General features: G+C 32.8%; 1 protein-coding gene across 2 annotated transcripts in view; it reads left to right on the top strand.

The window, feature by feature from the left end:
* Positions 1–23,438, top strand: part of LOC118190978 (ribosome assembly protein METTL17, mitochondrial) — a 166,848-nt gene that overhangs the window by 141,370 nt on the left and 2,040 nt on the right. For both annotated transcript variants that reach the window (XM_085818485.1, XM_085818484.1), the window contains exons 12-14: positions 6,448–6,540; positions 6,656–6,722; positions 21,919–22,042. In XM_085818485.1, coding sequence (XP_085674611.1) covers positions 6,448–6,540; positions 6,656–6,722; positions 21,919–22,042 — 284 coding nt within the window. The remainder of the gene's footprint in view (positions 1–6,447; positions 6,541–6,655; positions 6,723–21,918; positions 22,043–23,438) is intronic.

Raw genomic sequence — 23,438 nt, forward strand, 5'->3', positions numbered from 1 at the left:
ATGCCGAGGTTGTGCGCGATGCCTAGTTTGTGCAAGTCTAGGATGTTTTTTTAAGTTGAAATAGATCGATGTGTATATGGGCAAAGCACTACAGACCAGGCTTCCGGCCTCAGGTATAACCAATCGGAATGAGCCAATGTAGTGCGCAATGCCGAGGTTGTGCGCGGTGCCTAGATTGTGCAATTCTCGGATGTTTTTTTAAGTGAAAATAGATCGATGTGTACATGGGCACAGCCAATGTAGTGCGCAAAGCCGTGGTTGTGCGCGGTGCCTAGTTTGCGCAATTGTAGGATGATTTTTAAGTGAAAATAGATCGATGTGTACATGGGCACAGCCAGTGTAGTCATAATAGTCATAATACAGGGAAGACCCAATTCTCCTAGTCCCACTGGACCATATGACCATAAAGGGTCGACCCCCTCAAGACCACAAAAGGAAAGAAGAGAGAAAAAGAAGCTAATTAAACAAAAACAATTGGAGGTTAATTAACAAACTAAAAATATGGAAGAGACATACAAACAACGAAGCACAGCACGAAGCATGTAAAATCCAAAAACAATTAAAAACCCCACGGGCAAACAGAGTGGCGGAAACTCTCAAGAAACATTCATTCACATGAATTTTCGGAACAAGCACAGGCGGTCCAAAGCCATCGAGGAATTCCCAGTTTGAATAACCTGTAGAAGGTCAAACCGAATTCCCTACAATATTACTTTAATAGCATATTATTTGTATAATCATAATTCTATTTAAACTATTAATTTATTTCAAAAATTTACTTTAATAGTCCTACCACTATCTGAATTCAAATGTATTAATTATCTTTAATAATCATAGAAAAGAAGCTCCAAGACTGCCAATAACCAAAAACCAACCAAAACCAAAACTGGAAAAACTTAAGATTGCCATGTATCATATTAAAACTGTAGCAATTACTCCATTAAGAACAGAATATAAGAAAAATTTTAAAACTTTAAAATTTCAGAACATTTTTAAATCAAAAAATACAATTTAAAATTTAAGAAAAAATATAAAAATTCCATAAAATTTAAAATTTAAAAATCAAAATCCTGAAACTCGAAACCACCATTAATTTCGATAAATTAAATCTGGTAATCCATCAGGATTCTCAACATCTGCAAGGCCATATCTATGCAACAATCAACTGTATCTCCTCGAAATATTATATGCACAAAACATCTACAATGCATTAAATAAAACAATATATAGAAAAATTTCAAAATTTTCGTAGTAAACCTATAAATACTCATAACTGAGAATATAATACATATAATCAAAAGATAAATATACACAATACTAAACAAATATTTCAAATTCAACTGTATTAGAATTAATCAAATTCATTGCAGATTTAGAATATGTTTTTAAGATTTCTAAGTTCCATGACTTATTTCCCAAACATTTCTTTCTCAAAATTTCCAATAAGGAACAATGATTCAAGAAGTGATCTGCATTACCAACTTGATGGCAATGACCACGTAAGTCTGAATTTTGTAAATTAAATCTCGAGAGGTACGCGGGAAATCTTCCATGCCCAGTTAAAAACTGGTTTAAATCAATATTACTAATTGGTCGCATACCATTTTGAATTTTAATAGACTTCAAAAGACCCACGCACCTCTCTGATTCATTCCATCTAGTATTCCAAATATCATCTTAAAAATGTTTCATGTTTCTAATTGCATAACTTCACGAACCACAAATTTCTATACAGCCAATGTAGTGCGCAATGCCGAGGTTGTACGCGGCGCCTAGTTTGTGCAATTATAGGATGTTTTTTTAAGTGAAAATAGATCGATGTGTACATGGGCAAAGCCAGTGTAGTGCGCAGTGCCTAGTTTGCGCAATACTAGGATGTTTTTTAAGTGAAAATAGATCGATGTGTACATGGGCAAAGCCAATGTAGTGCGCTATGCCGAGGTTGTGCGCGGTGCCTAGTTTGCGCAATTCTAGGATGTTTTTTTAAGTGAAAATAGATCGATGTGTACATGAGAAAGCCAATGTAGTGCGCAATGCCGAGGTTGTGCGCGGTGCCTAGTTTGTGCAATTATAGGATGTTTTTTTAAGTGAAAATAGATCGATGTGTACATGGGCACAGACAATGTAGTGCGCAATGCCGAGGTTGTGCGCGGTGCCTAGTTTGTGCAATTATAGGATGTTTTTTTAAGTGAAAATAGATCGATGTGTACATGGGCACAGTCAATGTAGTGCGCAATGCCGAGGTTGTGCGCGGTGCTTAGTTTGCGCAATTCTAGGATGTTTTTTTAAGTGAAAATAGATCGATGTGTACATGGGCAAAGCCAATGTAGTGCGCTATGCCGAGGTTGTGTGCGGTGCCTAGTTTGCGCAATTCTAGGATGTTTTTTTAAGTGAAAATAGATCGATGTGTACATAGGAAAGCCAATGTAGTGTGCGGTGCCTGGTTTGTGCAAGTCTAGGATTTTTTTTAAGTGAAAATAGATCGATGTGTACATGGGCACAGCCAAAGTAGTGCGCAATGCCGAGGTTGTGCGCGGTGCCTAGTTTGCGCAATTCTAGAATTTTTTTTTAAGTGAAAATAGATCGATGTGTACATGGGCAAAGCCAATGTAGTGTGCTCTGCCGAGGTTGTGCGCGGTGCTTAGTTTGTGCAATTATAGGATGATTTTTTAAGTGAAAATAGATCGATGTGTACATGGGCAAAGCCAATGTAGAGCGCGGTGCCTAGTTTGTGCAATTCTAGGATGTTTTTTTAAGTGAAAATAGATCGATGTGTACATGGGCAGAGCCAATGTAGTGCGCAATGCCGAGGTTGTGCAATTCTCTGATATTTTTAAGGTGGAAATAGATGGATGTGTACATGGACACCGAGCTTTGATGTTTTTTGGGCGAATACGGATCGTTGTGTACAAAGGAAAACGAGATAATGTGTGATGATGAGCTGTAATGTAACGTATTTTGTATGTAATGTGTAACATATCGTTTGTGTATTTTAAATTTGTATTGTTGTTTTAATTGTGAATTATATTTAAGACATCATTTTTCATTTAAATTGTATTTTTAATTTTTTGGTTTTGATATGTTTATAATGCTTTCCGACTTACGATATATATCGATAGCCCGACGATCTACTCAACAGTAGCAAAACTGTAAACTTTGACCCTATAAGTAACTTTTACCTCATTATTATAATACGTAGTGTTTGCAATCGTAATCGCACTTGATAATATGAGTTCTTTGATAATACAGTGTCTCACAAAAGTGATGGGACACTTGTGCTTTACAAAAGGAAATTGCAATAAAATAAATTAAAAAGCATGTAAAAATTTTTTGTGGGTGTGTTTCATAATTAAATTTAGTAACAATTGTTACATCACATACATTTTCTCAAAATATTAATTTAATAAAAATAAAATTGTTTAGAAAGGAGCAAAAAATGGTTCACATAAGTGATGGGACACCATTAGATACTACTACGTATTATGCAACCAAAATCGTCTGAAGTAAGCAATAAAAATATTTTTTGGGGTTTTTATTTTTACTCAAAAGCAATTGGCAATAATTTATCGCAATCGTCTGCAGTATTTCTCTCCAGTTTGTTTTGGAATTTTTGTGTTTTTTATCTCTGTGCAGCCATGAATGCTAAACGAAAAGAAACTTTGCCTGAAATTCGAAAATTAGTTATTAATTTGCATATTTAACGTGGAAATTCTATTAGAAAAACTGCTGAAACCGTTAACCTGAGTCATTCAACAGTTTTGAATATCATTAAACGATATAAAAAGAATCATATGATTCAGGATAAAGAAGACGTGGCCGACCATCAAAGCTATCCAATGGACTAAAGCGAATTATCGTTCGAAATATTAAAAAAAAAAATCCAAGAATGAGTGCTCCCAAAGTTGCTGCTGATTTATAAGCATTATATGGAGTAATTAATCCTGAGACTATTGGAAGAGTAATTCGATTTGCTGGATATCACGGTAGAGCAGCTAGGAAAAAGTTCTTCGTGAGTGAAAAGAATAGAAACCTCAGACTGGCTTTCGCAAAATCCAACATAACTAAGAATTCTGATTACTGGAATGAAGTTATATTTGCTGATGAGAGTAAATTTAATATATTTGATTCTGACGGTAGAATCTTGGCGTGGAGAAAAACCAGGAAAGAATTTCGCAAACACACCATTTCTTCAAAACAACAATTAAAATCGGTGCTTCAAGAAGAATGGGGTAAAATCACTCCAGAAATCGCAAAAAAATTAGTCGAATCCATCCCAAGAAAATTAAATCATGTTTTAAAAGTAAAAGGAAATCCAAAAAAATATTAAAACCTTTTATAAAGTAAAATTTTTGGATAAATATTTGATGGAAAAGTAAGTGTCCCATCACTTATGTGAGCCATTTTTTGCTCCTTTCTAAACAATTGTATTTTTATTAAACTGATATTTTAATATTTTGAGAAAATGTATGTTATGTAGTAATTGTTACTAAATTTAAGTATGAAACACACCCACAAAAATTTTTTACATGTTTTTTTAATTTATTTTACTACAGTTTCCTTTTGTAAAGCACAAGTGTCCCATCACTTTTGTGAGACACTGTATGTGTGTGTGTATGTGAAGTATTGCTTAGTGTTCCTAATTTGTAGTATTTATTTTCTTATAATATTTTCTTTCATTGCGAGAAAAATAAATTTTTTATTTATTTATGTGTAGAATTCTAGTATGCCTGCCTACAGAGAATATAATGTGATTTAGAAATTTAAGAACCTGTTTTTCATTAATGTGAAGTTTAAAATTTTTAGAAAATAATGAAAATTGTCTACTTACTGGTATATAAGGGATTATGTTGTTACGTAGCAAAACGTTAATTTGTAAATATGATAAAATTGATATGTTCCAGAGTATTAATTTAAAAAAAAAACTTTTTTATTTGTATAAATGCTAAAGCTTAAAAATCTTTGAAAATATGGAAGCTGTATGAAATACAAGTATGAGAGACTGCGACGTTCTTTATCGTTGAACTGGTAGAATTCGCTTACTGTATCATGATAATTTTAAATATAAACAATTTATTATACTTATTTTCAGTTACGCCTAAGCTCAGAAATGTAAATTTAAAGAATTTGATGTTAATTTACAATAATAAACAATTCATTATTTTTTTTAAAGAGAAAATACAAATTACGCGTAGCATGGAGAATACATTGTGACGTCACACCAAATTATTTATTAAAGGTGAAATAGCTAAAGGTTTCCGGTATTGTTTTTAAAATTACATCCTTTTAATCTTAATCATTTTTATTAATCATTTCTTAATATTTCTTTCTCTTAAAATCGTGTATAATATTCATAAACTTATTTCTATTATCCACGATTTCTGGTGAAATCAAGATGGCCACCATTTTTTGAAACACGGAGTTTCGTCGAAAATCTGGATGGCAACCATTTTTCAAAACAACATATTTCATGTGCTTTGGCGCCAAACCAAATTCGCCAAACTTTGAAGGTGGGCTATAGTAAAGCTGTTCCTTATTTGGCTTATAATTCCTTACTAAATGTAATTATTTCATCTCGATGTACTCCGTCTTTGATATGATTTAAATCAAATTCCTCGTCATTATAATTCGTTTCCAATAGCGAAGAAAGTAAAGTAAACAAATAAATATTAAGCTTTTTTTTTTTTTTTTTTTTTTTTTTTTTTTTTTTTTTTTTGTAAATTTTGATACCCTTTAGATCATAATTGTTCTTTATTTCATAAATTACGGTTTCATATTTTTAATTTTATAATTTCTGCATGCCATCTTACCAGATTTAAACTGATGATCTATAATCCGGAAAAATCGATAATCCGGAATCGCCGAAGTCCCGACGAGTCCGGATTAACGAATTTTGACTGTATTCTATTATCGGTATAAGTGCTTCAGCAGCATCTGAAATGGCTGATGTGAATCCTTGTTTTGTAGCTTTTATATTCAATTTTCTGTATGAATAAACTTAGTTTTTAAAGCATCATTCTGCTTGTTCAAAACATAAAGAACCATTCTTCTATGGCTGGAGGGAGGACAAAATGTTACAAATAAGGAGAAACACAGTGCTACTGCAAGCAAGGAAAACTAAGAACTAATCAATTATATCAATATAAAATTTATAACAATTTGAGCCACAAAACAGATGATAATTAAAACTATATAATAATAATAATAAAACACAGTTGACTATTACACCTTTAGAATTTATATTTTCATTGCCGATTTTGAAAAGACAATCTTTTACTTTCTCTTTTGCTATATTTATTAAATTTATTTTATTATAAACATTTAAAACCCTAGAGAAAATTATCACCACATGTTTCTAATACCTATGTAATTTTTCTTTTGAGTAGGAATGTGTTTCAATAAATTTTACATTTTATTATCAGTAAAAATTTGGAAATTTATTTTATACAGTGTCCTCATGATTCAACTTGCCCGAGGCTTATTGAATCTTCGTACAAACCTTGTGGCTTTACTGTTCCATACCAACCTCTGTTTCCAATTGGAGTAAGTTATTTTTTTACATCTGTTTCATATTTTTTTAGAAAACTCTAAATATACATTTCACTAAGATTTATATAAATATAATTTAATCACAGTAAATAAATATTTTCTATTTAAGGCTGAGCCTCCTTCACGAAAAGACTGGATTTCTTATGTTATTTTAAGAAAAGGGCGCAGACCAGAAAGTAAGACATTTTTATTTCTTTCTTTTATACGTGATTCTTAGGTATGTATTTGAGACTTTTCTTTTTCTGCCTGATTCTTTTATCAAAAATTCACTCATTTATGCAGGGTGTCCCATCAAGACTAGTCGAATTTTGGAAAGCCAGATTTCTTGCTTGGAATACATAAAAAAGTATCCAACGAACCTGTGTAACCCACACTTTTCGAGATTAATAAAAGTATGACATCATGTCCAGGGAAATATGAACATTGGTATTTGCTTATGTTTACACAGAAAGATATTCAAAATATCCACCACACATATGGAGGCATGCATGCATCATGGAATGTGCACATGTTGCAGCAGTGTGGTGCAACCTAAGTACATGCAGCATAAAAGCAAGCAATTAAATCACTTTCTGTAGTAATTAGGTCTCAATAGACCAATTCCTTCAGATAGCCATATAGAAAGAAATTCAGAGGTGTCAGATCTGGCAATCGAGGCAGCCATAAAACTGGACACTCATGTTCAATCCAGCGAATCATATATAGGAGTGCTGAAATGCACCAGAGCTCCATCATGCTGGAGCCACAGGCCATGTATTGCTGCTGATAAGAGCAATCTAAGGGAATTAGTTAATGTGTCCTAGAGAAATACCAAGTATGGATGTCCCGTGAGTCATTCAGGCAGCAGATATGGTCCAATCATGTGATCGCCTAGTGTGTTGGCCCACACATCTACAGACCAGCAGGCCAGAAATCATAGCAGGTGAACTGCATGAACATTGGATGTTGACCTTTTATGGCTGTTGTGACTGTTGAAGTTCCCATCACATGTGAAGCATGCTTTATCTGTCCACAAGACGTATGAGGCATATTTGGAAACTAAGTACCGTTTTGAAAAAAAAAAAAAATAGTAAAACAATTTTTTCAAATCCAATTTTATTTTTACATGAAAATACATGTCTTAAACTATTTTTCAACATAGTTTCCGCCAATGATCAAACACTTGTCATAGCGGGTGACCAGTTTTTGTATACCATTGTCAAAGAAACTTCCTGCCAGTTTCGATAACCACGACTCCACAGCATTTTTCGTGTCATCGTCAGATCCAAAGCACTTGCCACCAAGCTCGCGCTTCATGTGCAGAAACAAGTGATAGTCGGACAGCGCCAAGTCCGGGCTGTACGGCGGGTGATCGAACTGCTCCCAATGAAACTGTCGAAATAACGATTGAGTGACACCAGCAGTATGGGGCCAAGCATTGTCATGGAGCAACACAATTCCTTTACTGAGCATTCCTCTTCGTTTGTTTTGAATGGCACACCTTAGTTTTGTTAACGTATCACAATATCATGCCGCGTTAATGGTTTCACCTCTGGGAAGAAATTCAGTAAACAAAATGCCTTTCCTATCCCAGAAGACAGTGCACGATTTTTTGTGATGACATTGTCACTTTGAACTTTTGTTTTTTCGGAGCATGAGTGTGTCTCCACTCCATCGATTGTTGTTTCGATTCTGGTGTGAAATGACACACCCAAGTTTTATCACCTGTCACAATTTGGTTTAAAAAGTTTTTTTCCTCATCACTGTACCGCGTGAGAAATGTCAGGGCACTACCAAGTAGCTTTGTTTTGTGAACATCAGTGAGCATTTTTGGAACCCATCGGGAACACAGTTTGCGATAATTCAAGCGGTCAGACACAATTTCGAACAAAACAGTATGTGAAATTTGTGGAAATGCCTCTGAAAGAGTTGTCATTGTGAAGCATCTATTCTCATGAATTGCTTCATCAACTTTCCTTACCAAATCATCGGTGACATCAGAAGGCCGACCACTCCGAGCCTCGGCGTGGACATTTCTTCGACCTGCATTAAACATTCTTACCCACTTTCTCACCATTCCATCACTTATCGCCTATTCACCGTAAACTTCTGTCACTTGACGATAAATTTCGGCCGGTTTAACATTCCTCGCGTTCAAAAATTTAATCATGGCACGAATCTCACAGTCAGCGGGAGAACTAATTGTCTTAAACATTTTGAATGTGCACAGCAAACTGAAAACACAACATAGAGCAACCAAAATGGTGACAATTGAAAGTCAGTGAACAAGAAAGACTAGTGTGCATGCACGGGACGCCTACCACAGCGCTGCAATGGCGTTAGAATGAAACGGTACTTAGTTTCCGAATACGCTATGTACAATGAAATCATTATTAATTTCATGTTGTTGTTATTTGCATTCATAAAAGTCAACATGTAGCTGAAAGTCATCTGAATGTAGACCTTGCATAGTTGTGTAGAGAAATGGATATAGCTCATCTCACTGCAAAACCCTGTGCACAGTATTGCTATTCGCATTTAGCTTTCTAGCTAGCAAGTATGTGTTCAACTCAGGAGTTTGTTCTATACATTGAAATATTGCATCATCATGTGCTTGCATAAGCTCATTGTGCATTCTTCCAACAACATCGTAAAGACTGTGTGTCAAGTGGACACTTCCAGTATTTTTCAGTCTGCTGTCCAACCTGCAGATAATTTTGGTATCAGGAGAGTGGCTTGGTGGATAGCAATGGGCATACTCCCTAGCAGTTTATAAGGGATTACCAATACAATGACTGAAGCTAGAGTACATGTTGCAGTATTCATGAAGATAGAGTACATGTTGTAGTATTCACTATGTGAAGCTTACCAGTAGGTACTAGATGTAACCTGTTAAATGCACTCCAAATGATGGCTTGACATCATTCCACAGTACATGCATACATGCCTCTATATGAGCAGTGGAGGTTTTGAATGTCTTCCTATGTTAAACATATAAAAATATCAATGTTCAGGTTTCTAATATTTTTTTTTTTTTTTTCTTGCACTGGATATAACATCATACTTTTCTTTCACACTTTTCTCAAAAGCTAATGATTGACAGTTCTTTAGGCATTTTTATGTATTTTAAGGGAGGAATCTGGCTGTGCAGAGTTTGAGTGGTGTTGATGGGGCAGTTTGTATATCTTCATTGATGCACTTTATATCTTGAATATAATTTATTTTCTCAGATTTAACTCATATTATCAGAAAAATCTGTTCTATTTATTTTGTGCTTAATATAGTGTTTGAGCTTAAAGCCTTTGGAACAACCTCATGAATAATCGTTACTAAGGTTAAAAGAATGTAAGGCTTTCACCATCTATTGGGGCAAAATGACTTTATGCTCAGCTTACACCCAAGATTAAGATGACTGCTTCACTTGCCTCATCCCTTGCACTTGCCCAACTAAAAAGGGTGCCAAATTAACTATAAAAAGTAAAACTTCATTAAAAGTGTTTTTGAGAATGAATTATTACATTTGTTCTAAAAAAATAATATTGAGAAATGCTTTTAAATGGAGATGTGAAAAATTAAACTAGATATTTTTCAGTTTTTACTTTCTAATTGGTGAAAAACTAATACTATTATCTTAGTAATTTAAAAGAAACAAGAAGTAATTTAGCCTTTAATAGCCAAATGATATAAATGCTGCACAAATTTCATGAAAGTAATTAATTTTAAAAAACGCTATTTCTAGATGTTAAAAAAGAGCTACAAGTTTAGGTCCTTCAAAGATAATTCATGAAAAAAACTTGGTTCAGTCATGAAGTAGGAAGTTGCATTGAGAATTATTTTAATATTGTTAGTTTTTGCTGCTAATGGTAAAGAGAAACTTCGATATACTTAAAAAGTTATGTAAGATTTTTGAAAAAAACTTTCAACCATAGTTATTGTTTCTATAAAACATTAATTAAATAATCAGATAAATTTAAAAAAATTCTGATGATTTTGCTTCACTAAAAGCAAGAAAAATTAAACTGTATAAAATATTTGAGCATTAGCACAATACTTTTTATACTAATTGAATTTTATTGCTACTTATCAAGAACATATTTTTTAACTTACTTAAAAGCTATAAATAATTACTTATGTTATTTTTCTGAATATATAAAACTATGATTAAAATTATTACTCCTTCCATATTAAAATGATTGTCTAATTTATAAATTTGCATGCGATTACAGGAATAAAAGCTGGAAGAATAGTTTTGAATTTGTTACTTTCTACTGCTGTAAAATAGAACTTTGATACAGTATGTCAATTTATATTAATTTTTTTAGAGTTATGAGGAAACCCAATACAAGCTCTGAAGAGAGAACTGCGATTCTGTAGGAGCAATTGAGAAACTTAAAAAATGGAAGACCCAATCATGGTATTATAGTAACTATTGGTAAAAAAAAAAAAAAAAAAAAAAAAAAAAAAAAACATGAATAATAACCCAAAACACATTGTTCTGCTGCTGATGCCATAGTAGTCATTGAGAGATCTAAAGACACATAGGACATCCATTTGTGTTGACAGTTTGCCAAGAGCCCTGACTTCTAACATTTTAGATTTAGAATTCTTTAATACGATACAAGCAGTGCAACATCAAGTTGCACCTATCAACATAGACGAGCTTATTTGAGTTATTTATACATTATTCAATATGTTCAATATCTAAACATTAAATGATGGTTTTTGACTTTACAGCAGGTCATAGAATACACTAGGCAAGTTGATGAGGGAAATAATTATAAGCTCCTTCACACAAAAAAGACAGTGCTTCAGTCCCAAAATATATTTCTGAAATTCATTACTTGTGCTTGAGAATTTATTAATGTGGCCCATGAAGTAATAAATAATTTTAAAAATTAAATTATTTGTAACATACAATTTTTTTTTAAATGTTAAACAAATATTTATTATACTTGTATAAATGTATCTTAACTTATGCCTTTAAATTAGTGACAGAGCAGAAAAAAAACATTGTTTTTAAAAGGAAACAATCATTTGATACAGTTTAGTTTAATCATTTGATACAGTTTTGATACAGTTGATACATTTTATACAGTTTAATCATTTGATACAGTTATCATTTGATACAGTTTAGTTTTGATACATTTGATACAGTTTTATATGACAATTATTTTGATATCGAGGTAGTTCAAGAATTGAAATATTATAATTTAAAATAATTACTTTTGATAAATACAAAAATAAGCAGGTGCAGTTAATTTGATTGTATATGGGGGCACACATTTATTCCTTTTCCGGGGGTGAAGAAATAAGCAGTATCTAGGCATTACTGTGCCAGCTCCAACCCAATTTTGACTGAGAATACCCTAGAAAATAGAATCAATGGGTCTTTTACCCCTCTTATTTGAGCACTAATTTCTCAAGAGGACTTAAGGTTGAACAGATTTTAAATGTCTTCATAACTACAAAGATTCATAACTTTTCGAAGGTTCGAATCCTAGACCAACAATTTGGTAACCAGCTTTGTTAACTAACATATAATCAAAAGTGCCCTTTTTTTGTAATTATTCATGGTGATGGCTGGCTGTTAACCTGTTAATTGCTATGATACTTTATTTGATGATTTTTTTTTGGAGGGGGAAGAAGGAGGAAGGGAAAGTAAATAAAAATAAGAATTTAGTTATTATGCATATAGAATAAATTTTACACCATTTAATTCTTCATTTGCTGTTATCAAATGACACAGATTCATTTATCATTATGCAGAGCTCATCATGTGCACTATTAAAAGAATATCGAACACTTTTTAAATGTACCACTGAAAGCCAGAAATTTTGGTATTTTCTGCTTATTTGCAACCCCATGGATAAGTTGTGAAAAATTATTTATGAGGCAAGTTATGTGGTAACCCACAATGTTGTCAAAAAGTATTTATGTGGCAATGCAGGCATATGCATAGCACATGTCTGTTTTGGCCTGTATGATGCCAAGTTTTGTGCAATTGTCTGATTTTTTTTCATGTGAAAACAAATTGCTGAGTAAATTAGAAGAATATTAATGCAATAAAGGAACCCAAGTATACACTAACATGTCTGTTTTGGCTGGTGCATAATGATGCTGAGTTTATGCAATTTTCTGATATTTCCTAAGCGAAAACAGATTGCTTTGTACATGGGGAGAACAACAGCACAAAAACAAGGATTTTTTGAAAAAAGTAAGTGTTTTGTTACAAATATTTTCTGTTTTTCTAACTTTATTGATGGTTCATGTATAGAGTTTTTCATGTGCTGCTGTTTTGAAAACTGGTTGTTGCTATTTGCACATTAGCTTTGTTAAAAATTAGCCTACATAGAATTATTGAATTTGTGACTTTACAGCTGGGAATAATCAGAAAGTGCTGAAATTTCTTTTACTGTCAGTGAATGAATTCTAGATGCACACATCGAGAGATGGAAGAATTAAGATCATGATGCCCATTGCGATTGCCAGGTCCATTTTCTCCTCTTCCATTTTTATTTGTATTGCCATTTTTAGAAGGCCCACATAAGAATCCAAGACAAGGTATCTCAGAAGCCTAAACAAAACACTAAGTTGGCATTGCCATCCAAATGAATCCTTTCATCACCATACCATCAGCAAACTATTTATTCTCTTTTGCACACGCATTGATGCTTTCCAGAAATATTTCTGGCTCAGGCAATGTATTGGATTTGAACACAATGAATGGAAGAAATTTAAGCCCATCTGCAATGTAACTGGTCATAACAACTATGCCCTGTTTTTTGCTTTTTGCTGACAAGATTTTTACTTTTCATATATATAATTTGTTGGCATGTCAGAATATAATGGCGTTGATCAGCATTTCGTAACTTACTGAGAAGATAATTTTTTTCAAAGCTGTACATTATCATGGAGCACAGAAATTCAGTCAATTTCTCTTTATGATTTTCTAGTAACTTCTACACAATTCAGTCATTCCTACGAAGCAAAAGCCCCAGCTTTTCATGAATAGTTGAACATGTTAACCTGCCTTGAAATAGTTCTTTTTCCACTTTTGAACAACTTATGATGCTTTATTTGAATTATTTTGGCATACACTGATTGATCTTTCTTACTCTGCTCTTTTACAGAATCATTTATGCTCTTTTACAGAATCATTTAAAACAACTTTGCCTATGTGGTAGTGACTGCATTTTTGCCATCAAATATTTCATTCCTATGATTTAGAGTAGGTTGTACCTGTGGCACTCTTTTACAGAATCATTTAAAACAACTTTGCCTATGTGGTACTGACTGCATTTTTGCCATCAAATATTTCATTCCTCTGATTTAGAGTAGGTTACACCTGTGGCTATATCACTGATCTGAAAGTAAAATTTACTGCTCTGAGCTTAAGTATTCTTGTGTAATGAAAAAAGAATAAAAACATTTTTTTGGTCACTTATTTTATTTATTTTTATTGGTTTCTTGAGAGGTTGTCAAAGTTAAAATTTTTTTTCATTAGGTATTTTGATGAGTAAAAGCTTTACTTCCTTATTCGAATTTTTTCTATTTAAAAGTGTAAGAAAATTACAAAATAAAATTAGCTAAAAGACATAAAAATGTAGTAATATATTTTAAAAGGAATCATATTATAAATATATCAATAACTTGAATCTTGCATTTGGTTCATTTGAAATGGAGTTACCACACAGTACAAAGTTAGTCTGTGTGTGAGTAACCTTACGGTTTTTCGTATTCCAAGGCTGGCAGCTATGGCATATAAGTATGTTACATACGAGGTGTTTCAAAAAGAATCACCTGATTTTTTTAAAAAATCATAAATATTCGGCTTTTAATCAGTTTTGATCAAATAATGTATAGGTAGAAAGAGGAAAATCTCGCGTTTCCTGTCGTTGGTGATAGGCAATGCTAATACCCTTCCTTCACCCCTGTCACCTCAGTGTTTGTCTACTGCAACTGTGCTACAGGAATGGTTTTGTGTTCTATGCTTCGTTAAGAGAAAGTCCATAACAATTGTTGAGCATTATTTCATCGACAATACCCTGTTGTTAACAGTCTACTGCTCAGAGAATTAGGTGATGGTATAAACAATTCCAAGACTCAGGTTGTCTGCGTAAAAGGAAATCACCTGGCTTTCTCATATTTCAGATGAAAATGTGGAGTACATTCCACAGAATTTCATGCATAGTCCACAGAAATCCACTCACCATGTCGGCAGAGAACTTGTTATTTCTGTAACATCTGTCTGCCATGTTTTGTGCTGATGTTTCTTTTTCAAACCATACAAGATTCAATTGCTGCAAGCTCTTCATACAGGTGATAAAGAATGACATGTGAAGTTTTGTGAATTCATCCTTAAGAATATGTTACAAGAGGACAATTTGTTAACATATTTCATGTTTAGTGACGAGGCTACTTTTCATCTAAGTGGCAAGGTCAACTACCATAATGTTAGAACATGGGTATAGTGGAGCCACACCAAATTGTATAGAATGAGAGAGACTAGCCAAAAATTAATGTTTTCCATGCTTTTTCTCAGGAAAAGGTGTATGGTTCATATTTTTCATAGAGGCCACTCTTACTGGACTCCCATATCTTGATATGTTTGAAAACTGGCCTTTCTCACAATTGGGAACCAATTCAGATGACTTCGTTTTCCAGCAGGACATGACAGCACCATATTAGAGCCATGGAAGCAGATATGCTCTCAAAAATTTTGGATGAATTTGCTTACATATGGACATATGCTGTGCATCCCTAAGTGTGGGCATATTTCTGTGTTCAGTATTTTTTTATAATATATGTATTTCGAATTGGGTGATTCTTTTTTAAACACCCTGTAAAAGTAATCGCTAATCTAAGCAAAGGAAAGACAATTTAATACTTTTACTTCAAGGTATGGATTGCAAATATGATAAAATATTAGTGAATGAAATGGTTTAAAAAAAGCACTGAAATTATTTGCATCTTTTAAAATAGTATAAATTGTATCAATGTTAAAAATTGCAAATGAAAACACTGAAATTACTTGCATCATTTAAAATAGTGCAATACAAAGCCCGAGATCCGGACTAATTGGGACTTTGATCCTTACTTGGAAATAAGACAAAACATACTCTCTTAATTTAGTTGTTGTTAATTGATGGTATATTTATTCCCTTTGATAAGTTGATTAATCTGTAATCAATGACAATAGCTACTTTTTCTATACTTAAAATTTTTTCCTTTTGATTTTGGTATTTTTGCGATTAAAGATTTTGATATTTTTAAAGCAATAGTTCTCTAAAAATACTGACTAAAATTTTTTTTCTTTTCCTAATTCATGGTTTTAAATTCAATTTATGTTCCTTGGAGAGTATATGGAAAGTTTTCTTATCATAAATTATTTGGAATTATTTTTTAAATATATATATGTGTGTGTGTGTACCAAAAAATATACCAAAAAAATGCACATAATGTCTAAATAATTATATTAAAAAAATAATAATAATAAATAAAAATAAAAAGATATAAATGAAAAAATAACAACAGAAAAAAAGTTTTTTTATATATATGTATCTTTTATGGCCGTCCAAATATGCCGCGTAACCCTTTGCAAATATGTATTATGTCACATATACCCAGGTATGTTAACCATTTTCTGTATATTGTACTTATTTCTGCTATAACTTCTTTTTATACTATGAAATCTGCTTATGTATATAGTGCAGTAGGAACATTTTCTGTAATATTGGCATTTATTTCACTCTACTGGGCACTCACTGCATTGCACTTAATCCTCGCTACTTGTTCTAGCTGGCCAACGGTAGTTTGGCCTAGCGTCCAAAACATCCTTAGACGTCTCAAATACAGGGTGTTTATAATTAAAGTGACCCTTTTCAAGCCCTTGTAGAACCCGTTCATTTATATAAATGTGCCATGTACCTATTGATTATGAAATCGAATGATATATGTATTGTAAATAGGTAGTACAGTATAGCACTGTAAATAGGAAGTGTACCCATGCACCCACATATGTTTCTACGTAACGTGACACAGTAAGGCAAAATATCAACCTAGCGTCCTGTTATGAAATTAATAAGCACCTATTACTAGTTATAACATTATTTTATGGATCTAGAGTTTATGTAAGTATATGAAATAAGTACTAAATGTTTATGTCACCAATGAATATTATGTACCAAATATAAGCATATATACGCTTTTGTCTATATATAATTGTGTCTGTATGTCCTTGTTTATATGTAATTGTACCAATGTATCTACTAGTATTATAACATATCTTGGCACTGTATAGTTAATATACATATATTACGCACTGAATAATCATGTACCTAATGTGTCTGTATATATGTATATAAATTTATGTTCTGTATATATGATAATGTAACTGTGCATCTGCACATTTTATCCTGTAACACGACACTGTATCGCAAAAATCAAACTAGGGTCCCACTCTAAAATTAACTGCACCAATTATCTGTTCAGCATTGTATTAAGTACCTATTGTTAACTTACACTTACCTAACGCTTGGGTACCCACTGCTTACTGTGTACCTAATACACATGTTTTAATATCTTTGTACATTGGTTAATGTACTTAGGAAACAGCACAAATAATCCAGTAGCAAGACACTGTACCACACAGTACTAATCTAGGGTCTAACTTTTACAGGGTTCGTAGCCACATTTTAGTTTAAAAAAAAAAAAAAAAAAAAAAAAGCACCTATAAGCATGTTTCAAGCACATTTTAAGAAAAAAATAAGGACCTATCTAATTACATTATACACAACTGCATAATCTTAAAAGAAAAATTAGACTTGTAATTTAAAATATGAGAAATTCAGTATTTATTAAGAGAGAATGAGCATTACTCAACCATTCTCTCTCTCTCTCTCTCTCTTTTTTTTTTTTTTTTTTTTTTCAAATTTTAAATAACAGTTCAATTTACAGAACTAGTTTACAATAAGAGAAAAAAAACTATGCAGAACTAAATTATATTAAAAGTTTTAATGATGAAATTTCAGTTCAAAATAGAGAAAATAAATACAATTTATTTTTCCACTCATATTAATATTTAAATAATTTAACTTAAATCGAAATTCTGAACATTTTCTAAATTTTCATTGTGTAACAGTTTTACAAGCAAAGTAATTTAAGTAAAAATAAGTAAAAAAAGGAACTTTTCTGAAATCAGAAGATGGGAAATTGCTTCATGCAGTCATCCTTTAACACTAAAAGCTTAACTAACCGGCACACTCGGAAACTGCAGAATATCTGAAAATTCTGGATAGTCGAGAGTAACTGATAAAAGAGGAAGAGAGGGTAGATTGTAGCCATTCTTTAGATTTTTTAGCTAAATAATGCTTTTGACATTTCGATATGTGCATCATATAAAAAATAGCCGAATGGACCTGAAAAATAATCTGCTTAGCGAGCACAGAAAAACTCTTTTATCTCTGCGAAATACATGCGCCTTAATTCTCCCGCACGTGATATTACACAATCGGAATCAACAGCTGCCGGTACTCAGAGAATAAATAACTAAATAAAGGAAAACGCCCCTTTACTTCGTCCAGTTTTCACTGTCATGCACCCATGTAGTGTATTTATCATTCAGCAGGACACATCACACTGCCATACTCATATTGATTAATAAGGAGATTTACCAATCTGGGGTGTTCTTCATTCTAATTTTGGACAGGCTTCGTTAAATTTCCGGAATAGAATCATTCTTCGCTTGGGTTGGTAGACCGCAAAACTTTTAGTCCTATTCAATCCAGGTTGGAAATTGACCATAAAAAAAAGTCTGTTGCTTTAACGGATTCAATATTCGAGATTTTTCGGAGATCCAATTTCCGTACTGTATAATGCATCGGGGGAAAAAAAATTTTTTTTTTCACTTTATTTTTGACTATTCGATTATCTTCACTTTATTTATGTCATTCCGATTATTATTCCTTAGAAAACTAATCTGTGTTAAAACACACTTACCCATTTTTGAAGTTTATAATTCAGCAGTTACTGCAACTATATTATTATAAATATTCATACATATGCTCATAATATAAGCATACGGATCATAATAAACGCGAATATGAACTGACCACGTGGAACGAGAATGTAAATTATTAAAATCTTGATAGAAATTCAAACGTGTGTAGTATTGGTCGGGAACAAAAGAATACGAAATGTATCGGAATTTTCTACCGCTTTCGCAATTCTTTGACCAATGGAGCGACATGCACCCGTCTGTACTCGCACGCATTAAAAGTTGTGTTAATGCAGAGAAAGGGGCGAAAAGCTATTTCTGGGAATATGATTCACCATCTGACATTCCATATAAGGAAGAAAAGTTATTTATTTAGTTTTGGCTTTGGTATGGGGGAAAAATGTGCATTCATTTAAAAAAAAAGCACTAAAAGCAAAAAATAAGCAACTATAAGGGCTTTTATATTTTATTTTCAAATATAAGGATTTATAAGCACTTGTAAGGACCGCTACAAATCCTGTTTTAATTCACTGTACTAATTACTTATTCCAGCATAACATTGCGCACCTAATATTTCAGCATGTACATGTCTTGTGTATCTAACGATAATGCTTCAAAGGATCATAGTGTACTTAACATATGAGTACACACGTTATGTATATATGCTACTGTATCCATGCTTTTGCATATACCTTGTAACATGGGAATGTTTTATCCGGTGTCAAACATTAATTAGCTTTAACGCCACTGTATTGAGTATCAAATTTGTATGTATGTTTATGTATTAGTGTATTAGCATAATGACCACGTATGGTTATCTAGATAAAGGTGGACGTGGCACTATACCAATTAACCATATTAGTAGAGGGGTGGTGCCCACATCCTCTGTCACATGTAGAACCCGTTCTGCATATGAAATTTTGATGAAACTTGGTATATATGGACTATGGGGAAAATATGACTGCAATAAAAAATAGTTCAAATTTTGACCACTAGATGACAATTTTCAAAAATTCCTTATGCAAATTAGTCAAACCTATAAAGAGACTTGCAGTCAGAGCCAAAAAATCATTCTGTGTGCCTATGTCATTGTTAATCATGCCTTTACAGAAGAAAGATCGAGCTTTACTGGTAAAACTGTTTTATCACAATGGCAGCAATAGCTTAGCTGCATTGCATGAATATTGTTTAAAGAGATTGCAAAAAGGGCCCATGTCAAATTATTTTTTTATTGCAGAAATCGTTTCCCTATGTTCCATATAACATATATACCAAATTTCATCAAAATTCGATAAGTAGAACAGGTTCTAGAGGGGTCTGAATAGGGTCACTTTAATTATAACCACCCAGTACCTGCTACGAATACCTATTATGCCTGTAATTGCTACACCTCATTTCTCATCTATACCATCTGCTGCAATTTATGAAATATAGTTGTTCGAAAATCGGCTACATGTTCTACTGGGGTAGCGCTATAGGTGCGGATACCTGACCTGCAAATGCTGTTTGCTTGAGCCGATGCATTTAATTATCACTTTGTCATGATCATCATCACTTTTAGCATAACGAAATAATTTTTCTGTTATTCATTGCGAGTGACATGTTGGAATCCACAAAAAATTTCTTATTCTGTTTTGTCAAGTCATATACAGTTGACTTTCCAATGCCATATTCCTCGCATATGGACATCGAAACACGCTTTCACTTGTAGATCCTGTTGCAGCTCTAGAATTAGAAACTTTTCAACATAATCAAATGTTCATACTTTAATTTTCATAAAATTGCTGTAATAATAACAGCCTGCCAAAAATAAAGATGGATCAAATCAGAAAGTTAAGGAACAGCACAATCTGAAATATTAACTGAAATTCCTGTGGAATCAGTAAAATGTAATTTTAAACTAGCTTAATAGCATCTGCTGTGCATTATTGGCTATAAATCATGAGACTGGCGAGAAAGGATAAGTTGTTTCACTAAATTTTTTCTTGCTTCTATCACGTGCTGGGACATTTAAACCTGAATTGTACTAGTTATTTACTATACTTACGTCTGTTTCTTGCACATGTTTAAGGTTTATCTGAATTCTGAATAAATAAATTCCCACATATACTTAAGGCTTATCAAGGGCCGTCACTAGATATCTTACCACCTGTAGGTTCTAAATTCTGCTACCATTGCCTCCGTAAGTTCTAAATTTTTGGCGCCCCTAATTTTCGTTCACACTGTGTGAATTCTAAAAATTTTGTCATTCTGTAATTCTGTTGCTCGGTGCTTCTCTAAATTTCAAAAATTTTGTCTTCCCTAAATTCTGCAGCCCGGTGCGGCCATGCAAGCTCTGGCGCTGGTTCTGGGTTTATGTGATGAATAGCAAACAAATCAGTTATTCTTAATTCAAATAGCATTAAATGTAGCCTTTTGGCTTATGAGTATCATTAACAAAATCTATTTTTAGAATATGGAAAGAAAGTTTTGTTAAATTTTTCTCATCAACATTTTTTAAGCACATTTAACTTATAATCTGTAATTATTGCCAAGTGTAATGTCAATATAAAAGTTTACTATACTCTTTATTATACAATTTCTAGTATAAAAAATTGTTTATGTATCTTTGCATGCGTCGTTACTTAGTTATCATGTGATGATAAACATTCGGTGATGAAACCGAAATATAATATTTTGCTAGATTGGCGACAAGAATATATAAATATTAGTAGGTCTAAAATAACATAGTTTTCATGTAGAATGTTTCGGTCTGAGAGTATGCCAAGCTGATATGCAGCTATGGAGCCAAATTATTGATCACACACATTTATGCTAAAATGATTGTTTCGTCAATAACAAGGTATTTTATTCAAAGCCAAAGTGAAATTAGGAATCAGGACTCTCCACATGTTTTATTATTGGGGGGGGGAGATCAAATGTGCATGCATAAAGCATACAACAACAAAAAGGCTTGTTGGTCGCTTTAAAGTCCAGATTTTAGATCATTCCGGATCTCAGACTTTGTACTGTTTAAATTGTATCAATGAATAAAAATTGCAAATGAATTTCTAAAATAGCATTACATTGCCAAATATAGGTAACTGTACTTGGAAATCAAATGTAATGTTGTTTTTAACAACTTCTAGACTTTCAAACTATTTCCAGATTTTGCCTTTGGTGATCAGAATGCATATTTAATAATTTTTTTCTAGGTATTTAGCAGCTAATTTTAATGGATGTTCATTCCCTTTAATGCACAAAAATCAACTTCTCCTCCTTCGTAAATTAATCCAGTTTAAGACTGGCAGGCCTTCCTTAGATGGATATCCATTAAAAAAGCTGTAGTGCTTTTAAATTACCATTACTAATTCTCAGTATTTTTGGTTTTATGACATTTTTTAAAAACTTTTATTTAGCTGATATATCCTGGCCCAGACTTGTAAAACCTGTATTGAAAAGACCTAAACATGTGCATTGCCGTCTTTGTTGCAGTGATGGGAAACTCCATGATATTATAGTAACAAAATCTAGGCACGGAAGGTAAATGTGCATATTTTTCAAAATTACAGTTGAATTTCAAATGCTTTTTCTCTGTTTCTGAAGATATTTCAAAATCGAGTAATCTTTTTAATTATATTTAATTTCATTACAGTATGGTATAAAATTATGTTCCCCCCCCCATCTTTGTACACATTTTCATTACTTTCGAGAAAGCTCAAACCTGAAATACATGGCATTCATAAAGTCAGGAAAATCTAACTTAAAATGAGAATTATTTGCATCATGGTTCTTTGTACCCGATAAATAGCTTGATAATACTTTAATAATAAGGTTGGCAACTGTATCACTTTGCCGGGAATGTGGCTACTTGATCTTCCTCTTTTTTATATGTGGTATTTCTTAATATATTGAAAGTTAATTCAGATAAGAGAATACATATATAATTGTGAAAAGCCTAAAGGGCAACATAAAATACAATTCTGTCCACCAGTGGCTCAGTAGTAAATTTGCTGAACACTGGTAGTTCGACTCATGTTCAGAACCTGGCTGCATGAGTGTTTTCGTGGTTTTCACCATGTGCAATTGTGGGCACAAGGCAGTTTACCTTAAAAAGTCCTCCACAAAGGGCATCACTCCTCTTAGGCATCTAGCCCTCATGCTTTCCTCTAGTGAAATAAATCAAAACCAATCTGCATGCACTGCTGTAACTGGTGGCCTTTAATATGTGCTGTAAGATCTATGTCTGTTATTCCACAAATTAAATTAAATCCTACAATGAACCTAGCGAATTTTCACACAGGTATGAATAAATTACTAGCACAGAAGAAGGGCGAAAGTAACCCTTTATTTAATTCAAATAATTAACAGAAAGGCACAATGCTTTACAATGGCACCGTCAACTTGCGGTGAAACTGAAACGTAGAAAATTTAAGTCAAAATCAGACATTTATTAGATAGATAAGATTTGCTAGTGAGAAATAAAGGCCATTGAGTTATTATGTTACTTTTCACCAATGCAGTTTTTAATAATAACCCCATTCTACAATTATTTTGGTAAACTGCCAAGTTTGCTTTCATACTAAGCAATATTTTAAAGAACAAAATAATAAGTGCAAGCAATTCATAGCTAGATTGCAGGCCACACAAAATGCAACACCATGAAGGAGGCTTGAAATTCGCACCATGCATAAACCTCGGCAGGGCATGGAAGTAATTAGAATTGAAGTGTGAACAAAAGCATATATTTCAATAAGACTACCTAAAACCATTATAAAAAGGGAAAATAACAAGCTTTTTTTTTTAAGTGCAAGAACTGCGTGTTTGCTCATTGTTGCTTAGCAATGGAAGCATTTCCGTATACGCTAAAAAAAAAAATTCTATAAGCTAGTTTCTGAGTTTGACAGATCATGATGTCTGCCACTATTGTGCACCCAAA

This window comes from Stegodyphus dumicola, chromosome 6 (assembly GCF_044657685.1).
Source record: "Stegodyphus dumicola isolate Sdum_Otavi_A_Nest chromosome 6, ASM4465768v1".
In the NCBI taxonomy this organism is placed as follows: Eukaryota; Metazoa; Arthropoda; class Arachnida; order Araneae; family Eresidae; genus Stegodyphus; species Stegodyphus dumicola.